The 19,611-nt window shown below is 38.4% G+C and overlaps 1 protein-coding gene and 1 non-coding gene across 9 annotated transcripts in view; both read left to right on the forward strand.

The window, feature by feature from the left end:
• The first annotated feature begins 944 nt into the window (after positions 1-944).
• The window catches only part of AGTPBP1 (ATP/GTP binding carboxypeptidase 1), a 56,278-nt gene continuing 37,611 nt past the window's right edge, over positions 945-19,611 (forward strand). For 3 of the 8 annotated variants that reach the window (XR_007630604.1, XM_050329705.1, XM_050329707.1), the window contains exons 1-8: positions 8,009-8,140; positions 9,145-9,215; positions 15,608-15,738; positions 16,273-16,340; positions 16,612-16,675; positions 17,059-17,205; positions 17,467-17,598; positions 19,397-19,490. Coding sequence is in view for 7 of the 8 variants with exons in the window: in XM_050329705.1 (XP_050185662.1) it covers positions 9,184-9,215; positions 15,608-15,738; positions 16,273-16,340; positions 16,612-16,675; positions 17,059-17,205; positions 17,467-17,598; positions 19,397-19,490 (668 nt within the window). In the remaining variant the exon portion in view is untranslated. The other 5 variants (XM_050329701.1, XM_050329703.1, XM_050329702.1 and 2 more) reach the window with 5 other exon arrangements.
• On the forward strand, positions 12,377-12,449 carry TRNAH-AUG (transfer RNA histidin (anticodon AUG)). The gene has a single exon. It is a non-coding gene; the product is annotated as a tRNA-His (tRNA).

Genomic DNA, 19,611 nt, shown 5'->3' on the forward strand with positions numbered 1-19,611 from the left:
TCAGTGATACTGAGCAGTTCAAAACCAGCTGCGTGAAGGTTAATTTGCCATAGAATGTTTCGATGTGTATGAGGTATTTTTTCTCTTTTGCAAAGATTTGGAGGGGAAAGGTGTGCATGTGGGAATTGAAGCCTTTGATTGTTAAAAATAACCGAGTTTTCTTCCTTACTTCCATGATTCCTCAGTGTCCTGGGCAGTGGGATTCCTTGGTTTCACTGTGGTTGCCATAATAAGCAGGTGAAGGTTGCGCTGTGGAGAAGCACTCACTGGAGTTCTGGAATCCAAAGTCACAGAATCCATCTGGCTGGAAGAGAGCACAGTAGGTCCTCAGGTCCAATTTTCCTGCTCGAAGCAGGGTTATCATAGAGCACGTGGCACAGGATTGCGTTGAGGTGGTTCTTGAGTACCTCAAAGAATCACAGAATATTCTGAGTTGGAAGGGACCCACAAAGGTCATCATGTTCAGCTCTTAAGTGGACAGCCTGTACAAGGGATCAAACTTGTGACTTGGTCTTATTAGCACCATGCTCTAACCAGCTAACCTAATCTCACGCTCCAGTGAAGGAGATCCTACAACCTCTCTGGGCAATCTCTTCCAGTTTTCGTTCAGCTGCACAGTAAGGAAGTTCTTCCTCATGTTCAAGTGGAACTTCTGTGCATCAGTTTCTTCTGCCCCTTGGCCTCTTGTCCGATTTCCTGGCACCACCGAGCAGAGCCTGGCTCCGTCCTCTTGGCATCCACTCTTAAGTACTTGTATACCGGTGCGGATACCTCGGTCGGAGGGTGTGGGGCGGCAGGCGTGGCCGGCCCGGTGGATTCACGGGACTCGTCCAGCTGATCCTACAGCCGTGAGATCTTCCCATGCCGGGGCCGGCGCGGGCGCCGCTCCCCCCGCAGCGGCGGTGGCGGCGCTTGCGCGCGGGCGGGCGGGGCGCGGCGGGGCCGGTGACGCGCTGCGGTGCGGGCAGGTCCTGCCGCCGCGCATGAGGACGGCGGGGGCGCAGCGCGGAGCCGCCGCCGCCGCACGGCGCCCCAGCTTGAGCGCCGCGGGGTGAGTGGGGGGCTCCCCGCCCACCGCGAAGGTGAAGCCCCGCGGCCGGGCATCGCGGAGCGGGCCGCAGCGGGGCAGGGCGGGGGCCGGGGCTGGGGAGGGCGGGGCAGAGCAGGGCGGGGCTCCTTCCGTGCCGGCTCCCCGCCGCACCGGGCGCGTACCTGCTGGAGAGCGGCGGGGCTGCCTGGGCCGTGCGCTGCGCGCTCCCGCCGCGGAGATGGGCGCGGGCCCCACGGTAGGAGCGGTGCCTGTTTTCCGGGCCCGGCGGGGCCGGGTCCGCCCGCGGCGCGCGGTGCAGCCGCACGGAGGCCGGCGCTGGCCGCGGGGCGAGCTGCCCCCTCCGCGCCGCGCCTGCGGGGCCGCTGCCGGCCGGCCCTGCTGCCGCAAAGGCTGCAGGGGACCCCCGGCCCTGCCGGCCTCCGAGCGCTGCGGCTCTGTGCCCCGTGCCGCGCCGGAGGGCGAACCCAGCGCAGGCATTGCACGGAAAACACGGCGGTTGGCGTAACACTTGCCTCACGTACCGTGCGACTCGGCCTGCCCAACGTCTGCCTAACTTAACGCTCCGTTTGTAGGGGTTTGTTAACATTTGGCGTTTGGTTTTTCTTCGCCCTCCCCCCGCCCCCCCCCCTCCTTTTCGTGCCTCCTCTTGCAGTAGTGGAAATCTGGCATATCACGTATTTTTCTCTAGGTGTCAGTTCAGATGCTCGACAGGGAACGTCTGAGAAATAGGTTGCAGTATCGGGGTGGGGTGATGCTTTTCGTCAGTGTAAACTGTTTTCAGGCACTGAGCTTTGTCAGATGTTTAGGAATCCTGAGCTGGATGAACTGTTACTATAGGTACTTAGATACTTACAGCAGTAAGCTTTCTATAGTATATAGAGGCGGAGATTGAGTTCCTCTGTGTACCTGTGTAGTGTAAAAACACTATGAAACTTCTGTGTAGTCTTGTATGAATGTTGATTTTTATGCATTTGCTTTTCTATCATGAGGGAATTAACTCTCCAACGAGTGTATTCCCACAAATGCTGTTCGTTTAGAACATGTGTGCATGTTTATACATATATATATGTGCACTTTATCGGTATATACTATATAGGTATATATATTTCTTGAAAATCTTCCTTGTTTTGCAGGTAGCTTTCAGTGTGTATTTTGTATAATGCCGGGTGACTGGATGCTGCTAATGGGATAGCCCCACCTTCTGGTTAATACTTCAGTGAAATCATACTTGAGACTGAAGGGTTTTTCTGGAAATTATACCTCGTGCTATGCATTGTGAGTGCGGGTCTGTGTTGGAGTATCTTTTTATTTCTTATGTGGAGGAGTGGCAAGACAATCACTTTTTATGGAGATGTTTTTATTTACCATCAAAATAATTTTAACACATGGCTTCTGATGTTTTGGTTCACTACTGGGATTTTTTTTTAATGCCAGAATAAATTAAAGGAAACACGTCTTTATTTTAAGATTCAAAAGCGTATTTTTATTTTTTTCAGAAAGCAAGGAAATGATCCTAAACCCAGGAGCAGTCTTTGTGTGTGAAGTGACACCTGATCTATGTGTGGCATGATACCTGATCTCAGGCTTAACTTTCAGTTTAGGTGCTGGAGGTGACAGTGCTCATATTTTAGGTTTTGTGTTCAAGAAGTTCACAGATCGTCTCCTAAATACAAACTTTTGAACTTGAAAAATATTCAGTTTTCTTGGTAGAATACTTATATTGGTTAGCTTACTGCTGCTGGGAGCAAATTCCCTGAAATTATGTGTTAGAAGCTACAATTAAAAGTGAAAAAATTAGGAGAAAGGCTCCCTGAAGTCTTCTCGGTTTATAGGAGGACATTGCTATTTCACCTCATTTTTAGGTTTTTGTTTAGGAAAGATGTTCAGCTTGTCGCTCAACAACTTGTCAGCAATGTGTCTTATGATTAGAGACTTTTCAGTCTCTTTAAAATTTATGATGATACTCTGGTAGACATAGCTGGAGATCACCTGTTTTTTGGCTCTCTCTGTGTTATTTGAAACATCTCCTTGAATTCCTGTATCTGCGAGCTGCTTGCTCTTAGGAGATTGCTCCTGTGATATGAATTGCTAATGTCTAAAAGAACTGAATGCTGCTTGAGTCACCCTGACTCTGGAATATAACTGCAGTAATTGAAGTGTTGAAACTCCTTAAACAACTTAGAGGGGAAGTCAGTTTTCTTGGAGTGAGTGTGAGAATGCTCAACAGAGCAGCTGCTTGTGAGAGTGCGTAGGATTTATAATGGCAGTGTGTCTCTGAGTATGTTTTCAGGTCCTGACACAATCCACAGCTTAGTCCAATATCCTGTGCTAAGCATCAAGAAGATTATGAACTGTCCAGTGTGTCCTGGATACATGGATGATTCAGCATGGTTTACATTTGAAAATACAGTTTTGTAACAGTTAACTGTAGAAAGACTGGAAGTAGTGAGAACGAGGCGAGCATCCAAACATCCTTCCTCTCTTTTGCAACAGCTGCAGAGGAGACAGTCTTGAAACATTCAATACACTACAAGGCACATATACATTTTTACTACAACTTTTGTAAAACTTAATATTTATGAGAAACAGAATGTCCAGGGTTTTGCATATTGGACATAGGTAATACTGTTTTAATTGCTCCCAAGTATAATTCATAAGCAAAACAGTAAAATTTAAGGTTTTGAAAGTGAAAACAGTTGCTGAGAGTATTATGGGTTGTGGTGATTTGTTTCTGTACACTAATGGGGTTGAAGGCCTTGAAGTGTATTTGAATAGACAAATCTGCTGGAAAGCACCTCTGACATTTCCCACTGTATTAATGGAGCATTTCCAGGAGCTGGCTAAAGTTACAAGGTTTCCAGTTCTTGTTCAGTTTTTGGTGTAGGGAAATGCGTAGTTTCTGCTGTGGTTGGTCTTTTCCTTCTGGCTATTTTTATTGCTCCCCTCTCCCTCCCTGTGCCATTCACCTTCTACCTGATGAAAGGGTTATCCTAGTGGGGCAAGAAGTAGCTGACTTTTGCAGTATTTCTGTCAGCTTAAATCATGTCAGCTTTGAACATGATACCATGGGACCCTAGTGATAGCAAGTTTGTCATATCTTGAAGTAATCCTATACTTGCAATGCCAGTGACTTTCTAGGAGCTTCTTTCCAGGCAAGAAATTAAGTACTGGTTTTTATTTTGCTCTTTCCCCTGCCAATGTTTTCTTTCTTTTGTAATCATTATTGGATATTTACAGCTTTTTTGGCTACCTGTGTCAGACCTTCTTTTTACAGTTAAGTGGACTGGTGGTAATGGCTGCATGACATAGTTGGCAAACTGCTGTAAAGGACTTGGGTGCTTCAGTCTTCTGTGAAGCCTTATGTATGTCATTTTGAATGTCTGATTATATGTTGCAGTTTACCTAGTCACGTCAAAAAGTCAGCAGTTTGCTATAATGCAGCAGTGGGTGAGCTAATCAGCTGACTTTTGTTCTCTACTATAAATATTTATAGCAAATGGTGCAAGGGAAGGCATAGCTGATTTTCAGAAGTATTTTTTTCTTTGACTGGTAAAGGTTGTTAGTCTTTTCATTTTGTTTTGGATATAAAAATTAGACTCTCTTCCAACAAAAACTTCAGATTTTTTTTTTTCCTACTTAGAAGTGTTGGGTAGATTTAGTCATTAGATAAAGGACTATTTTCTACCATTTCTACATAAAGTCTTACAATTACATATGGAGGAACAGCATCTCTAGTTTTTCTACTAACTTGAATGAACTTCTTTTCATAGAAGAAATACTTCTAATGTACCTTTAGGAATATTATAATATTTTGATGGCACTAAAAGTTTTTTGTCTGATGCATGTTATAGTATTAGGAAGCAGTAACTGTTTAGTGTGTATTCAAAGCCATTCCATCCTATTTTAGAATTTAATTAAAAAATTAGCTGGCTCTGAAAATTGTCTCCCTCTGGAGTATTGACTAGGACTTTAATTCCTATGAAACTTCCACTAAGTAAGGTTTGTCATGGGGTAGGATGTTTTTTGTTTTCCAGTGCTTGTAAAAGGAAGTTCAGGAACTGGACTAGGAATAGTCAACTTCAGAAAACAAATTTTCACTACCACATCAGTTGTAATTATTTACGTATATGGTTCTGTTTACTAGGTTGTGGTTGAGTATGATGTAGTGTTTGCCAAATTGAAACTTAGTTGTGAAGCTTGAAAGATTTCCCCAGGTTTTCAATCATTAGAGTTTTAAGTAGGTTTATAGGTAACCAAAATAAACCCTAAAAAAAAAAAAGCATAAACAGTCAGTTTTTTAGAAAGATAATTGTGGAAGTTGTCGCTTGGGATGCTGAACTGGAAAATGATATGTCATGTGTGAAAGAGTAACAGATTAAATAGCTAGAGGTGCTACTTCAGGTATAATTGCTAAGCCTTTTGCAAAGGGACAGTCCTTCTTAAGAGAGGAGGAGATGGTGGAGGCAGCGCTGCTGTATCAGTATAAGTGGCCAGTTTTTACTGCTGTCCAAGGATGAGCATTCTACTGTCCTGGTGAATGTTTTTCTGTGTAATGTCAAGTAGTATATTGCTGTTTTCCATATTGTATGGGGTATTTGTGTGGTCTTGCCATATTTGGAATGCTGGTTGTCATGGTGGTTTGCTCTCTGCAAGCTTTTTGGGTAGGTTGCTTTTGGTACTGAGACAGTGGCTTTTGCTGTCACATGTTGCTGCTTATTCTAAATTTTGAACACAGACCCTATTCCTGCAAGTGTAAATTACTTAGGTAAATAGTTCCTGCAAACAATTTACATGTAAGTCAAAATGTAAACCATGAGTAATATTTTGGAATTAATATTGCCTACAGCATGAAGAGTGCAGTAGTCTTTTTACATGGATTTGTTTAAACAGACTCACAAGTACCTTGAAAAAGAATGTTTTTGACCTATGAACAGCTTCTGAGACTTTAGGGTATGTGAAATGAGATACTTTGAAAGGTCAGTTTGCTTCTGGTTTAATCTACATTGGACTAGGGGAACCCACTCACAGTAAAGAATTTCTTCCTAACATCTAACTTAAACCTTCCGTCTTACAGTTTAAAGTTATTGCTTCTTGTCCTATCACTACATGCCCTTCTAAAAAGTCCCTTTGCAGCTCTTTTGGAGGCCCCTCTAGGTACTGGAATGCTACTATAAGGTCTCCCCAGAGCCTTCTCATCTTCATGCTGAATAGTCCCAGTTCTCGTGGCTTATCTTCATAGGAGAGTTGTTCCATCACTCCAGTCATTTTTATTGTTCTGCTCTAGACTTGCTTCAGGAAGCCCACATCCCAGTTATGTTGGGAGCCCCAGAACTCAGATCAGTAAAATTTCCTCTGAATCCTGTTACAATCGCTGACCAGAATAATAACTGCCTTGAAGAGGCTGAGCGTGTTGGTATTCATCTAATACATGTATGTCAACTTAGTGTTAAGGAAGATGGTGTCCTTACAAGTCCTCTCTAGTCTAACAAGCACTCACAGCGATACCTAATAGTCACATTCAAATATGAGGTCTGAATGAAATGGTACAAGTTTGTTTCTTTAGCCACTGTTTTGAGCAAAATTGTTTTGTGATAGTGCTTGCCATTTTGTGCAGTAGTTTTGTGGTTAGAATATTTATCCAAGAAGTAGGAGACTGTGTTCCATGTTATTCTGATATGTTTTGGCAAATGGCAAAACTTTATGTGAAAGTTAACTGGAGGGGGTATACTCTTCCCTTTTGCATGAACCTTGCCAGTGTCAAAATTTCATAGCATTGAAAAGGTGGATCAGGAAGGAGATGAGTCAATGGCTCAGTGACACAGAATTCACCTTGGAGTGAGACAATTTTGTGCTTTTCTGAAGAGAAAGAAAAAGGTGAAAATTATATATAATTTCTTGCAGTCTAATAATTTGTTGTACTGTTGATAGCACTATTACAGTGAGTGCAGCTTTCTGATTTGGAACTTCACATGTCTGGAGAAATTTCCCATGAAGACGCTACCTGTTTCCACTGTGTAGGTGAGAGGATTCACAGGCAATGTGAAAAGGCAGAGGGAGATTACAGAGAATCGAGCATATACCAGCTTGGAGTTTTAACTAGTTAACACTCCTTTCTCTCCTCTGCTTCCCTTCAACTTGAGGTGCTTTTATTCAGTTATTGTTGTTGTTCCTTTAAAAGCAGAACTGATGCTAGTTTTTCCTCTGCTCAACTACCACTGGCAGACAAGTAGTATTAAATTTAAAATGTATATTTAAATTGAGACTCATTCACCTTGTGCCTTTATCTTTCTACCAATCCTTTATTCAAAATAAGGATAATAAGAGTTTTAAATTAGTTTGGAAGTTACTTCTTTGCATTACCTGGTAAAATGTTAGAGAAACTTCTTTACTTCAGTGTGCATAAACGTTCCACCACAACTCTCTGGATTGCTACTATGTGCATTTCTAAGTATTGTATTTTTTTCCCTGTTCCTTCTGCCTGGTGGTTGTTTTTTTTGTTTTGTTTTGTTTTGTTTTTTGATGGGGGGGATTGCTTTGTTTTGTTTTTTTTTTCAGAGGTTCTTGTAATTTTTCTCAGCTGCTCGACTTTTCCCCTTGACCTGGAGCATTAGTAAGCACTTCAGCACTCATTAAATAGTTTAGGGTGAATTTAGACAAACAAATTAAGGTCTTGCAGTTCAAGATAGTGCAGCTTAGTAGCTGGCTCCACTTGTACAGCAGTCCAGTACACTATAATATAGAGACAGTCTTGGCACTGGCAGACCGTTCATCATCTGTGTGACAGTGGGTCAACGCTGCAAGCAAAACAGACCTGGCTACTTGCATTCAAGAGGCTAATATTTTCCTCCCAGTAAGACCTGCAACCTGGTTCAAATAGTCCAGACTTTATAATTCATGAAATTGTGTGTATTGTGGTGGACACAGCTATTGTCTTGTAACTATTTATTTTCTTTAAAGGATTTCAAGATACTTTACACTTGAAGGGTACTTGGAGAAACCTAGGACACCTGTTAACTTGTATCAAGCTGGAATTCTGGTGAAAAGCTAAGCATTTGCTTCCTGGCTGCCGGGAGAAGATTCTGCTTTCAGGTAAATCTGGAAATAAACTTGCTTCTTGCTTCATCTGCTCTAGGCTTTTACCAATTGCAGCGTGGAATTTACCAGTAATTAGGTGCTGGACAATGACGATTTTTGAGAGGTTTTACACATTTCTTTGGGGGGAAGGGGATGGGGAGCAGCGCTGTGTGTGTAGTTGACTGAGTTTACTGCCTGTGTTTCCCAAAAGAAAAGTGCTTTATCATATTCATTCTTAGCACCCATATCTTTGAACATCCATTTTCCCCTTTGCTCTGTCTTCTACCTTTAAACTAACCACTGTGCTCTTGGAGGATACTGTTTGTTGTCATAGTGGGAGTATTTGTCATTCATACTAGATCTCAAATGGGTACTGATGTTCAGTTAATGGTCCTGTAGACTGCAACCTTGGAGGCACCATTTGAGGAAGTGTTGTGCCCTGAGGACACTACGTCCTTAAATGGATAGGAAAATTGAGTTCTTAGCATGATATGGTTTCTGTCCAGGAAATATATTCAGGTCTTGCTTAAATAAGAACACCAAATACTCCATGTTTATCACTGTGTCTCTAGTCTTAGTTACTCTATAGACTCTATGAAATGGTAGTCAGAAGTAAGTATGTTGTTCTATCTCATAACATTGTCAAGGAAGTTTAAAAAAGTGTATTTACTGGCTTCAGCAAAAACTTCACTTGATAAAATTCCATCATGGACAGGGAAAGAATGTCTATTAAATGACTGATACAAATTTCTGTTCTATTATAATCAGACTTTCTGAGCTTTGGTAAGACTGAATTATAATGCAGAATTATACTCCATACTTACAATGCAATAGTTTATTTTAAAAGCTGGATCAAATATTTTGAAGAGAGAAGAGCTTGTGACAGTGTGGAGAAATGTAATTAATGTCAATTAACTTCTTTAGCATTTCTAGCATAGAGACATTTCGGTATGGTGGTAGCATTTCATCATTAAAGAACAAAAGATGTTGACAATATGTAGTTGTTTGATATCTTCCAGGTTATCAGAGATGGCAATTTGAAGAATCATCTTTCCGATATGAACAAAGTAAAAACAACATCTGAAAAAAGGTAAATTTAAAAAAACTATAGTGACCTCTCTACATCAAGCTATATGAGCTTTTTGAAAAAAACAGTCTTTATCTTAGTAATAAGATAAATAAAATATGTGAAGCTGAGACTAGTGTTGGAGAAACTTCTATTATTATTAGTCCCTTGGAAGACTGTGTAAGTTGATGTCCTGAAACACTGAAGGAGTCAATACTGGTAGCGTAAAGTAGCTTCACTAATAAATAACGTTTTAAGTTTAAATTTTCAGTTAATGTTAGGTATGTTCAAATATAAAGTAGACATTAAATTTAATTGAAAAATATGTTAATAATTTCACTGCACATATTGGTAAAGCATAAAATGAGCTCTACTGAAGGAATTAAAGAACAAGTTTATAATACTGTGTAAGAAACCATGACTTTGTCAGAAAATGTGTATCGTTCTGCAACAATCCTGCAAGCCAACACATAGAAAGAACAAACAAGGGTGGGCTTATAGAAGATGTCGAGTTGAAAAATTGTTGTTTTAGCAAGTTTTTGAGAAGTTTATGAGATTATTTCTGGAAGGCCGCTAAGCATCAGGAAACTATTGATAGGCTTTCAGTCTTTTTCTTAAAATAGCAAAGGTTATACCACCTTGTTAAACCATCTAATCAGATTAAAAAATTATGTACAGGCGGCAAAATATGGAATTTTGGCTTCAGTCTTAGTTCTCTGAAGTACCCATTATTTTCTAAGTGAGTGGGTGAATTTGCATTAAGAACCTGCTCTACTGTGCATTAGTTTTGCATCTTGGAATCTATTTAAAATTTAAATTTAAATTCTTGTGTGTAGTATCATCTTTGCTTTTGCTGACTAGAACTGGAATGGCTCGATACCAGAGACTGGTTGTTCCTGTTTGTGTGAGGGGTGGATCAAAAGAAACAGTAAAGAAACAATTATGTTTTCTCCTTATGGTATATTAGCTTCTTAGACATTATGATAAGGAAAGCAAACTCTGTTAGCAATGAGTATTCTTGAAAATACCTCAAATTATAATGCATGAAATATACTGTCACAAAGAATATTAGGTTTTTGCGGAGTGACCACTTAAGTGGTATTTATTCTTCCTCAGTTATAGATAAAATAAACGTTTCCATCCCTGCAATTCAAAACAGTTGTTCCCTAAGTCTTCAATAAGTTATGGTGACTCTGTGTACAGAGTCTTAACTAATAAAAAGTATTAGCTCTCTACAGATTAGTTGGTAACTGTGGGAAGTGGTTGAGAAAAAAGAATAGTTTGAAATTATTTGCATTGGAAGAAAATCAGAACAAACTCATGAAAAACCTACCTATTTTAAAATAGGTTTTTAAGGGCTCACTGGAACATACCCAAATACAGACCTGTTTGCTGTGGGGGAAGAAGAAAATCCCTTACACATCAGTGTGCTGGCTGACTGCAAACAGCAGTTTCAGAGGAAGTAGGTACAGTTGGGAAACTGATGACATCCTTCATTTGACTATTATATTTTGTAAGGCTTCTTGCAAGATGAATAGCTGAAAACCATGCTAAGATAAGGGAATTTTTATAAGCTGCCTTGGCAGTCATTAGAATTATTTTTCTCATTTTGAGTAGACACCCAGAAAGCTATGATGATGTGTTCTAGCATTTGTGTAGTGAAAGTGGCATGCAGTGAGTAATGGAGAATTGTGAATCTAGCATTTCTTCATAATCAGAGTTAGAATGCTTAAGTCTTTTGGGAGTGGAAAAAACATCCCTGCAGTGAGGGATCTTTCTTTGAGAAAATTTTTTCTTGTTGAGGGAGTTCTCTTTCAAATGTGAGCCTCTGGAGTCCTCTGTTCTCACTATCTGGGCATGCATCCTTTATACCTACTTGTAGCTTTCCTAACCGGAGAAGGAGGAAGTCCACAAATCTTTGGTTTCCTCAAGTAATGCTGTAAGCTTTGGCAGCAGTTGAAATGATGGCAAGGGTGCTCAGTGCTTCCCTTCTGCAAGGTGAGTGCTGGTGTGAGGGGCACTTTGAGCTGCAGCATTTGAATGTGGGATGAAGGAAGAGTTTCCTGCCTATGGAGACATGAGCTCTACAGGATCAAATAAAACTGGTAAACTTTTACCTCAAGATACTTCAAGAAAGTCTAAATCCATCCCAGAATAATAATTATTGGTTGTCTTCGGACAGAGTAAAGCAGTGACTGGCTACTAGACTAGTGGTAGTTGATGGCTGTCAGAAGTTTATTTTTGCATGTGCTCTTTCTTTCTGCTTACAGCTAATGATTGGAAACATTCTGGGTTTTGACTAAAGATCTGTAACAAAAGGAAGTTCTTGTTAAAAATGCAGACACCTTGAAACTGTAAAGATCAGTAAAACTACTGGAGGACTGAATAATTTCAAAATACTCTTATGAAATGCAGAAAATGGTTAGGAATATTTAATGGAAATATGTGCAAGATACTGTGCTTAGAGAGTTGTATGACTGGAACAGGTAAAGGACAGTCACATTTGTAGTAAGACGTGCCAGAAATATTAAGATTAAACTTCAGGGAGAAAAACTTTGAAATGAAGGGATACAAAGCATTAGAATGAAATTGTCTTTGGTTATTGAGTAATCATTTTTGTAGGTCATTATGGTTTGGCATATGTATGCCATGAAGAGCAGCTGTGGTGTTTATCCAACTCTGAAAAGAATAGTATTTATGGTGTTATGAAGTTTCTTCTGGTGCTTCTTAGTCAGGATTTTTTAAGAACTAAAGATTATAGAGACTGTAGGTAACTCTCAGTGGTTACAGAGTGCTCTTGTGAGAAGGCTTTAGTATGGGTGAAGTGAAAAATGCCACTTCTGATAACAAGAAGGGTTATTCATATTCTGGGAAAACTAGTTTCATCTTGTCTCCTCTGCCCTCCATATCAGTGACAAACTCAGGCACTCACGGCAGCTGGAGACCTGGATAGCCTGCACATTGGTGTGCAAGATCCATTTGGGTCATCATATTCCTTCTGGCAGTGGCTTTTGACTGAGTTGAAATCATAGTTAGTCCTCTTCTAGTTTGATGGATGATGACTCCAATATATATTGGATTCTCCAATCAGAATGCTTGTGACTGGTCTATACTATTTGACCCTAGGTTTCCCATGGCAGAGTCTCAGATGTCTCATTTCCCAAAGCAATTTATTCATGGTTGGAGCCCCTGGTGGTCTAGTGGTAAGGGCGCGGCGCTATGACTGCCGAGACCCGGGTTCGATTCCCGGTCAGGGCCACTCCCGGGCAGGTGGGGCTCGTTAGCCCTTAAAGGCAACCCACCTACGTCCTGAGGACCTCACTGCCACCGTCCAAGCTCGCTTGGCCCCGGCAGATGAACCTTAGGATTAAAGGGTGGGCTCAGTTCCGCGCACACTGTGTCTCACCTAAAAAAATCCAATGTGCAGGCTGGAAGGTGTAAAGACCTTCCCCGGATCTTCGCTCGCGAAGACTGGCCATTATTATTCATGGTACAGCAGCACAGAAACAACTCAAGCTAGTGCCTCCAAGGAGGGACCTTGAGCTAAGGAACCCCTCAGTCCAAGTGCAGGAAAGTTTTGGCTCTTCCTCCTGAGTCTTTGTCTCCTGCTGTGTCTGTCATTGTCAGGTCACCCTGAAAGTCAAGACACAGTCTTCAGGGTATTTGTGCGAGGTTCTGCAGTGTCAGCAGCTTGAGAAAAAGCATAGCTCTGACAAGACACTTTTTTTATTGTGCCATTCTGACTGTTTTCTTGCTGTTAAAAATATTGGATTCCATGGTGCCCCTCTGTTTTGGAGAACTGTCTTCTAGATTGGGATCCTGAATGGTTTGTTGGTCAAAACATAGTATTTGCATTACAGATATGAGGAAGACTCTCATTACAAATTAGGCTTTCGTTTTGTTCTTAGGTCAAGTAGTTTGTCACAGCAGTATTACTGATTCTGCTCCTGTATGTCTGGCTGGCTGCCATAATTCCTATCCTACAGACTTTTTGATTTACTCTGCAGACATCGAAAACTGTCATAGTTTTATAACTACTGTGTATATTAGTGTAGAGTATTAATAAATAAGAGTACCAGGCACAGTTTAAGATGAAAACTCAGTCATAACTAAGAGGATATCAAGACTTTAATGTATATTTCAGTGTCAGGTGGTGTTAGTTTCAAGGACGCATTACTGGGTATGGTGAAGACATGAAGTTTACTTGGCTATATTTATGTTGGAAGACTTCGTGCAGGATGAATAGCCAAAAACCATTCCAAAGATGTCTCTGCTGCAATGAGCACTTATTGCTTTTGATAGAAGCTGTGTCCCAAGGAGGAGATTGTAACTCTAAATCTTAAAACTTAAATTGTTATATTACCCAGTACTGAGAATGACTTATCCCACCTAACCGTCTTAAAGCTTTTAATAAGTATGGAGAAACTATGTTAGCTGCCAACTTTTTGTACGTGGTAAATTGCTTACAGGCACCAGTGTTGCTTGAATTTTGCAGTCTGTAGCAGTCAAAAATGTGGTTTGCTTTGACATTCTAATGCCTGCACATGAGTTTTACCTTTGCAAAAACTTTTTTTTCCCCCATTTTTTTTTAATTTATTCTTTATTTTTTCTAAGGATCAGCTTTGCTTTCTTGACTTGTTTTCAGCTTTCAAACTACATTTATTTCATGGTAAGACCAATGATATACCACAATGGAAATTATACATATACGCACACATACTGAAGTTGAAGCAACAGTTCTCGTACACATAGGCTTATATGTTGTTTGACTGGACTATTACTTGTTTTGACTGTGGAGCTGGTGAAGATAACACCTTGTTTGTCAGTTTGTGTACTGGATCAACAGAGTTTGTGGATTTCATTAAAATATTGGGTTAATTTTTGAACATTTCAAATGGATAAATGGAGGAGGAGAAATAAACAAAACAAAGCTTACGCAAATAAAGATACCATTATAACTCAGCCTGCTTTTGGATGATGAGAAAGTATTGGAGTGATTATGCTTTACTTAAACAAGGAAATTAATGTTTCAGCACCCAAGACAGATTTATTTTAGATTAAAAAAATACTCTGAAATCAAAGTCTAGCAAATAACTGAGAAGGTGATATGCTTACTTCACAATATAAAATTGCTTTGATTTAAGTCTTAATATAACCATTTCTTATTTTTGTTGTTAACTGCTGGTAAGTATCATCTGTAGTCTGAAATAGATTTTGGCTATGTTTCTCATTTAGATGTCAGTATGGAAAAATGAAAGTGAAAGGAGTTTCCTAAGCAGCTCTTATATCAATTTGATTTCTTGACAGTTTAACCTTTGCCCTAAGTTACCATACTCCCTTGATTTTAACATTTTAGTAGAGTTATTGTAAGTGTGAAACCTTTACACCAATGTAAAATACAAATCAAGGAGTAATAATTACTCATTGTTTTAAACAAAACTGACAGTGTTTGTAAAGGTAATGTTGTAGACTTTGGTTTTATTGTAGGGAGTCAGATCAATGTGGATATAAAATGAATTATTGTTGATTATTGTGGGACCCTAAAGTTACACAAGTGGAAAGTCAATGTAGTTAATTCTTGGAAGTCATAATTTCCTGTAGTTAATTGCATGACTATAATTAAAATGCTAAACAGTTGTCTAAAAATTACTTTCATGTAGGAATGTGAATCTCTAAACTCTTCTAAATAATTGTTATGCTGTTAAACTAGAGAGCAAATAAAACAGTTTCTCGGCTGACTCTGTTTAGAATTACGGTCATTTTTTCTTAGGAATTACCTGCCTATATGAATGGCTGGTTTGAAATCATGTCTTCTGTTAAAATACATTTTTAAGGCAATTTTTTGTTGGCAGGCCAAAATATCCTTGTGTTCAAAATGAATCCAAACCCTGATGATAACTTTGGAAACTTTCCAAAGCTTTTTCATTCAAAATGGTGTTCTTTTTCTTCAGCTGGTGGGTGCTAGTTTGCTCATTTCATGACTGATAATCTTTTCTCCCGCTTCAAAATGCCAGCCTATGGTACAGTCTTTGGGATTGTTTGTAGCCAGTTTTTCCTTGAATGGCAGGTTTGATACAGTATCCTGTCACTTAATGCAAATTATTAAATATAAGTTAACTCTGAGTGACATATATAAACAACATCTGTACCTATATTTGCATTTTACTTGCTGCAAATGATTTTTCTGTTCACGGTTGCTCTTGGAGATGCTGTTACATATAATTAGTCTGCTGCAATTCGGACTTTTCAAAATCTGTAAATATGCCAGAATTAAGGAGAATTAAGACCGTTTTACAGTCAAAATAAACTAGGAAGGTGAATTAGCCACTGCCATTACTCTGAGATTGAGTTTCTATTAGTGTATTTTTTTACTCTGATCTAGATGGAAAAGATAATATAAAAAATCCTTCTTGTAGCGTATCTGCCAATTCTCGGACTATGTCCCTGCTGTCACAGCTGGAGAAGATCAATTTGGACTCTGTATTAGGAGAATCAGACAGTGCCAGATATGTTACCTCCAAGATCCTTCATCTGGTTCAGAGTCAAGGTAATTATCTAAGTTTTGTGATTTTAGTAGTTTCCATTTTCAGCATTCCTTATTGTGTATCATCCTTGCTGGACTTGAATTTTTGTTTTTGTTTAGTGAACTTGACTATCTATCTGTTTTTTTCACTGTTGAAAGCATCTGTTTAAGTCCATGTTTAATACTATCTGTTATAGTATTGGTTACATCGAGTTAATTTTGTGTTGTCAAACAGCTGTAATTTAAGTAATAATTCACTTGATATATGTATGTGTGTATATATGTATATCTATGAGAAGTAGGAGTATCTGGAAGGGAGCTTTCTTACTGATATTTTTCTTTACAGTCTTTTTTTTCTTAGGACATGACAAGATTGTTCAACAAGCTGAAAGCAAAAATGAGTTTTAAAATTGCTTGAGTTTTTTATTTAGTTTTATATATATATACATGCAGTTTTTAATAGGTTTTATTATTTGCAGTGTAGATATTCTGATCATTTTGTAGATGATCACATGTTTTATTTCTGCAAGCTAGTATTAGTCTTTTTCTCGCTGATAGAAAAAACCAGGAAGGAGATGACTTCTAAGGGCTCCACTGCAATAGAAGTTATCCTGGCAACCCTAGAGGTAAAATCTTTTAATCTCTGTGGCTATGGGTGCATATGTTTAAATATTCTGAGAAATTTTTTGTCACCTATTAGTTCAAATTGTTGTGTCATATTACAGAGTAGTTTTTAATTGGTTTTGTGGTTAGGTGCATAGTGGGATGTTTAGCTGGGTGTTTGTACATCCTAAGTTCTACTTGATTTGGTGGTGGCAATTTCTTCTAGCTTTAAGTATCTAAACCATTATATTAGACTGCTGTGTTAAGCAAATGTCTCTCTCTCTTTTGTTGCAGAATACAAAAGATCCTCAAACTATTCTAAATATATTGAATATTCTCATTGAGGTAATCTCAGTTGGTAAGTTTTCCTTAAGGGGTCATATATGATTATATTCATACATTATTCTTCAGGCATTTTTTTGTTTGTTTTGGTTGGTTATTTTTATTGGGTTTGGGTTTTTTTTATGAGGCTTTTTATTATTATTGTTTTGGGGTTTTGTTTATTGGCATTTGCTAAGGTGAATTGATATGCAGAATTAAAAGAGCATAAAGACTGAAGTCACCTTGCAAATAATCCTACACAAATAATTTTTATTGCAGGAAGTTCAAGTCCAGCATGTCCTTGCATAGTGCAGTCACATATGAAGAAAATATTGCTGTTCTAAATACTTATGATAACTGCATCTTAGATATTTAATTGCTCTTTGGCTTTAGAGATATCAGCTCAATTTTAATTTCTAGGTGGCGGTCGGAGAGCAAGTGTCTTAGTTACCAAAGGAGGGACACAGATCTTATTACAGCTACTTTTGACTGCCAGCAAAGACTCTCCACCAAATGAAGAATTAATGGTGCTTCTTCATACTCTTCTTGCAAAAATTGGCCCAAAAGGTGATATTATAGCATAAGACATTAACGTTTTATAATTGAAACTTAAAAAAAGTTTCTTCCTATTGTGTAAGCATGTATGTACTCAGAATTGATAGAGGAGAACAAAAGGAGGAGTGAGATGGGGGAGGATGAGTGGTGGACAGTAGATATGCAGAGCTGACATCTACTTCTATCAGTAGAAGAAATTCAGCCATTTAACTTCTATTTTTTAATAATAATTTCAAAATTATTGTGATTGATCTTGTATTTCTTTGACATCAGACAAAAAGATTGGCATGAAAGCAAGAATAAATGGTGTCCTAAACATACCATTGAATTTAGTGAAGCAGAATTTGCAGAACCACAGGCTAATATTACCATGTCTTCAAGTGTTAAGAGTTTACTCAACCAACTGTAAGTATTGCAGACAATGATTTTATTCTCTGTGTAATATAAAGTTTTTTACCTAGATAAGATTAAAATATCAGATTTGGATGCTTGTTTAATATTAAGTGTTTAAAATACTTTCTTTCTGAGAATTTGCTTTTTATGTCCTAAAATTGCTTACATTCTAGAAAAAACTGGGTTCTTTTAAACAGTCTTATGGGATGTTTGGAATTTTGAGCTATCTATTGTGCATAAATGTTGTTGTCTAAACATGTGAACCAGAAATGCTAACGTTGTGCTTGCAAAAGCACTTAGAATTAAATAATTATTCTCCTTATTGTTCATGCTCATGTTTTTAATTTATTTTTTATTTTATTTCTTTATTGCTAATTTAACACTTGGTTCACACAGGAAATATTTTATTTCTTAATTTAACCTTTTCCTTAATCCTTGTGTACAAGTGCTCTACTGTTGGGGTAATATTCTTCCACAAGACCCTAATTGTTTGGACAGGCAGTAGGAAGTTGATGAAAATAGTATGGTTCTTGCTGTATTTCTGCTGTCAGTTAGATGCACTTAAGTTTTCCCTTTGAGCTCAAAAGGGTCATTAAACTTCTTAAATAAGTGCAAGAAATGGAAAACATGGCCATGTTTGCCCCAGAGAACTGATTTGATGATCTTTAAGATTATGTTTTCAGGACAGACATTGAGCAGCTATAATTCATAAACCTTAATACTTTCAAAATGGGAAAGCTTTATTTCTTTTGAGCTGACTGATAATGATGTAAAGTGCTTCCAAATTGAGAAATTTAATACAGATAGTTACATTAGTTACACTGCTTAGCTGAAAACTTGCTTCATCCTGAAAATGCGATATTGAACTGTCTCCAGTTTAGCTTCTGCTAAGATCACTTCTGTATTTCTGTATTTCCCACTCCTTAGAAACATAAAAAGCAGTGGTTCATAACATTCTGATGTGTAGAACTGTTTAAAGTTTTGAGTACAGTTACTATTAGATTAAGTCCTAACTTTTCTTGGATTCTGGTGTAATGTTGCTGCTAATGATGATGAAATTGCAACTGGGGCTCACATACTAAGTTCTACACTAATAACAGCATGTTACGTTGAAGTCTTAGCAGCTGTCTTCCTACTTTGTCAAGAGCACATATTGCTAAACTCAGTCAGGAATTGTGCCTGTTTCAGCAGTTTGTATTTTCAGTGGCTGTTGGACTTCAGCCAGGTATACTTTCAGTGCACATTTCTTGAACTTAATAAGGCTTAGCATAATTTCTTTTCATTTGCTGCCTTTCAAATGGGTTACTGTTATAATATTTTTTCTGGGAACATATGCTCATAACGTGTAGTTCAGGAAAGCTTATACCAATTGGCATTTTCAAATTTTATACCAGACTCTTGGCTTTCAAATCCTGGTGAATATACCTGTCTACCTAATACTGAATTATAGTAGCAAGTCATATAACCTATTAGACTTGAAATTTTAGAAAGCCTGTTGTTTTGATAAACTGAATTAAGAAAATTCTTTTTAAAATGCATTTTAATTACAAAGAAAGCAGAAGCCTGTGTTGGAAGTAGTACTTGATTTTATTTGTAAAGTAATAATTATGTTCTTTTTCTTTTTCAAGTAATATCAAGATTGGATTGTCATCTGATTATGTGTGGTGTGTCTACCTGTCATTGTAGGTCTTAAACCACAAACATATCTAGCATTTTTTGTACTTCAAAATTAACTTGAGTATATTGATTTTTTTTTCTTTTGCCTTTCCTACTACATTATCTTAAAATGGATTGCTTTTAACTCTTCCAGCTGTAAATGCAGTATCTTTGGGAAAGAATGGAGTAGTAGAACTGATGTTTAAGATCATTGGCCCTTTTAGTAAAAAGAACACTAGCCTTATGAAGTAAGTAAGGTCTCTTTAATATAATATATGGTAAAACCTTGTATATGTTTCAAAACTTACTTGTAAATTAAAATTAGTATTAGACAAATCAAACTCAATTATGTTTGACTAATAAATGTTA

Source organism: Myiozetetes cayanensis, unplaced genomic scaffold (genome assembly GCF_022539395.1).
Source record: "Myiozetetes cayanensis isolate MyiCay16 unplaced genomic scaffold, myiCay2020 scf4, whole genome shotgun sequence".
NCBI classification, from domain to species: domain Eukaryota; kingdom Metazoa; phylum Chordata; class Aves; order Passeriformes; family Tyrannidae; genus Myiozetetes; species Myiozetetes cayanensis.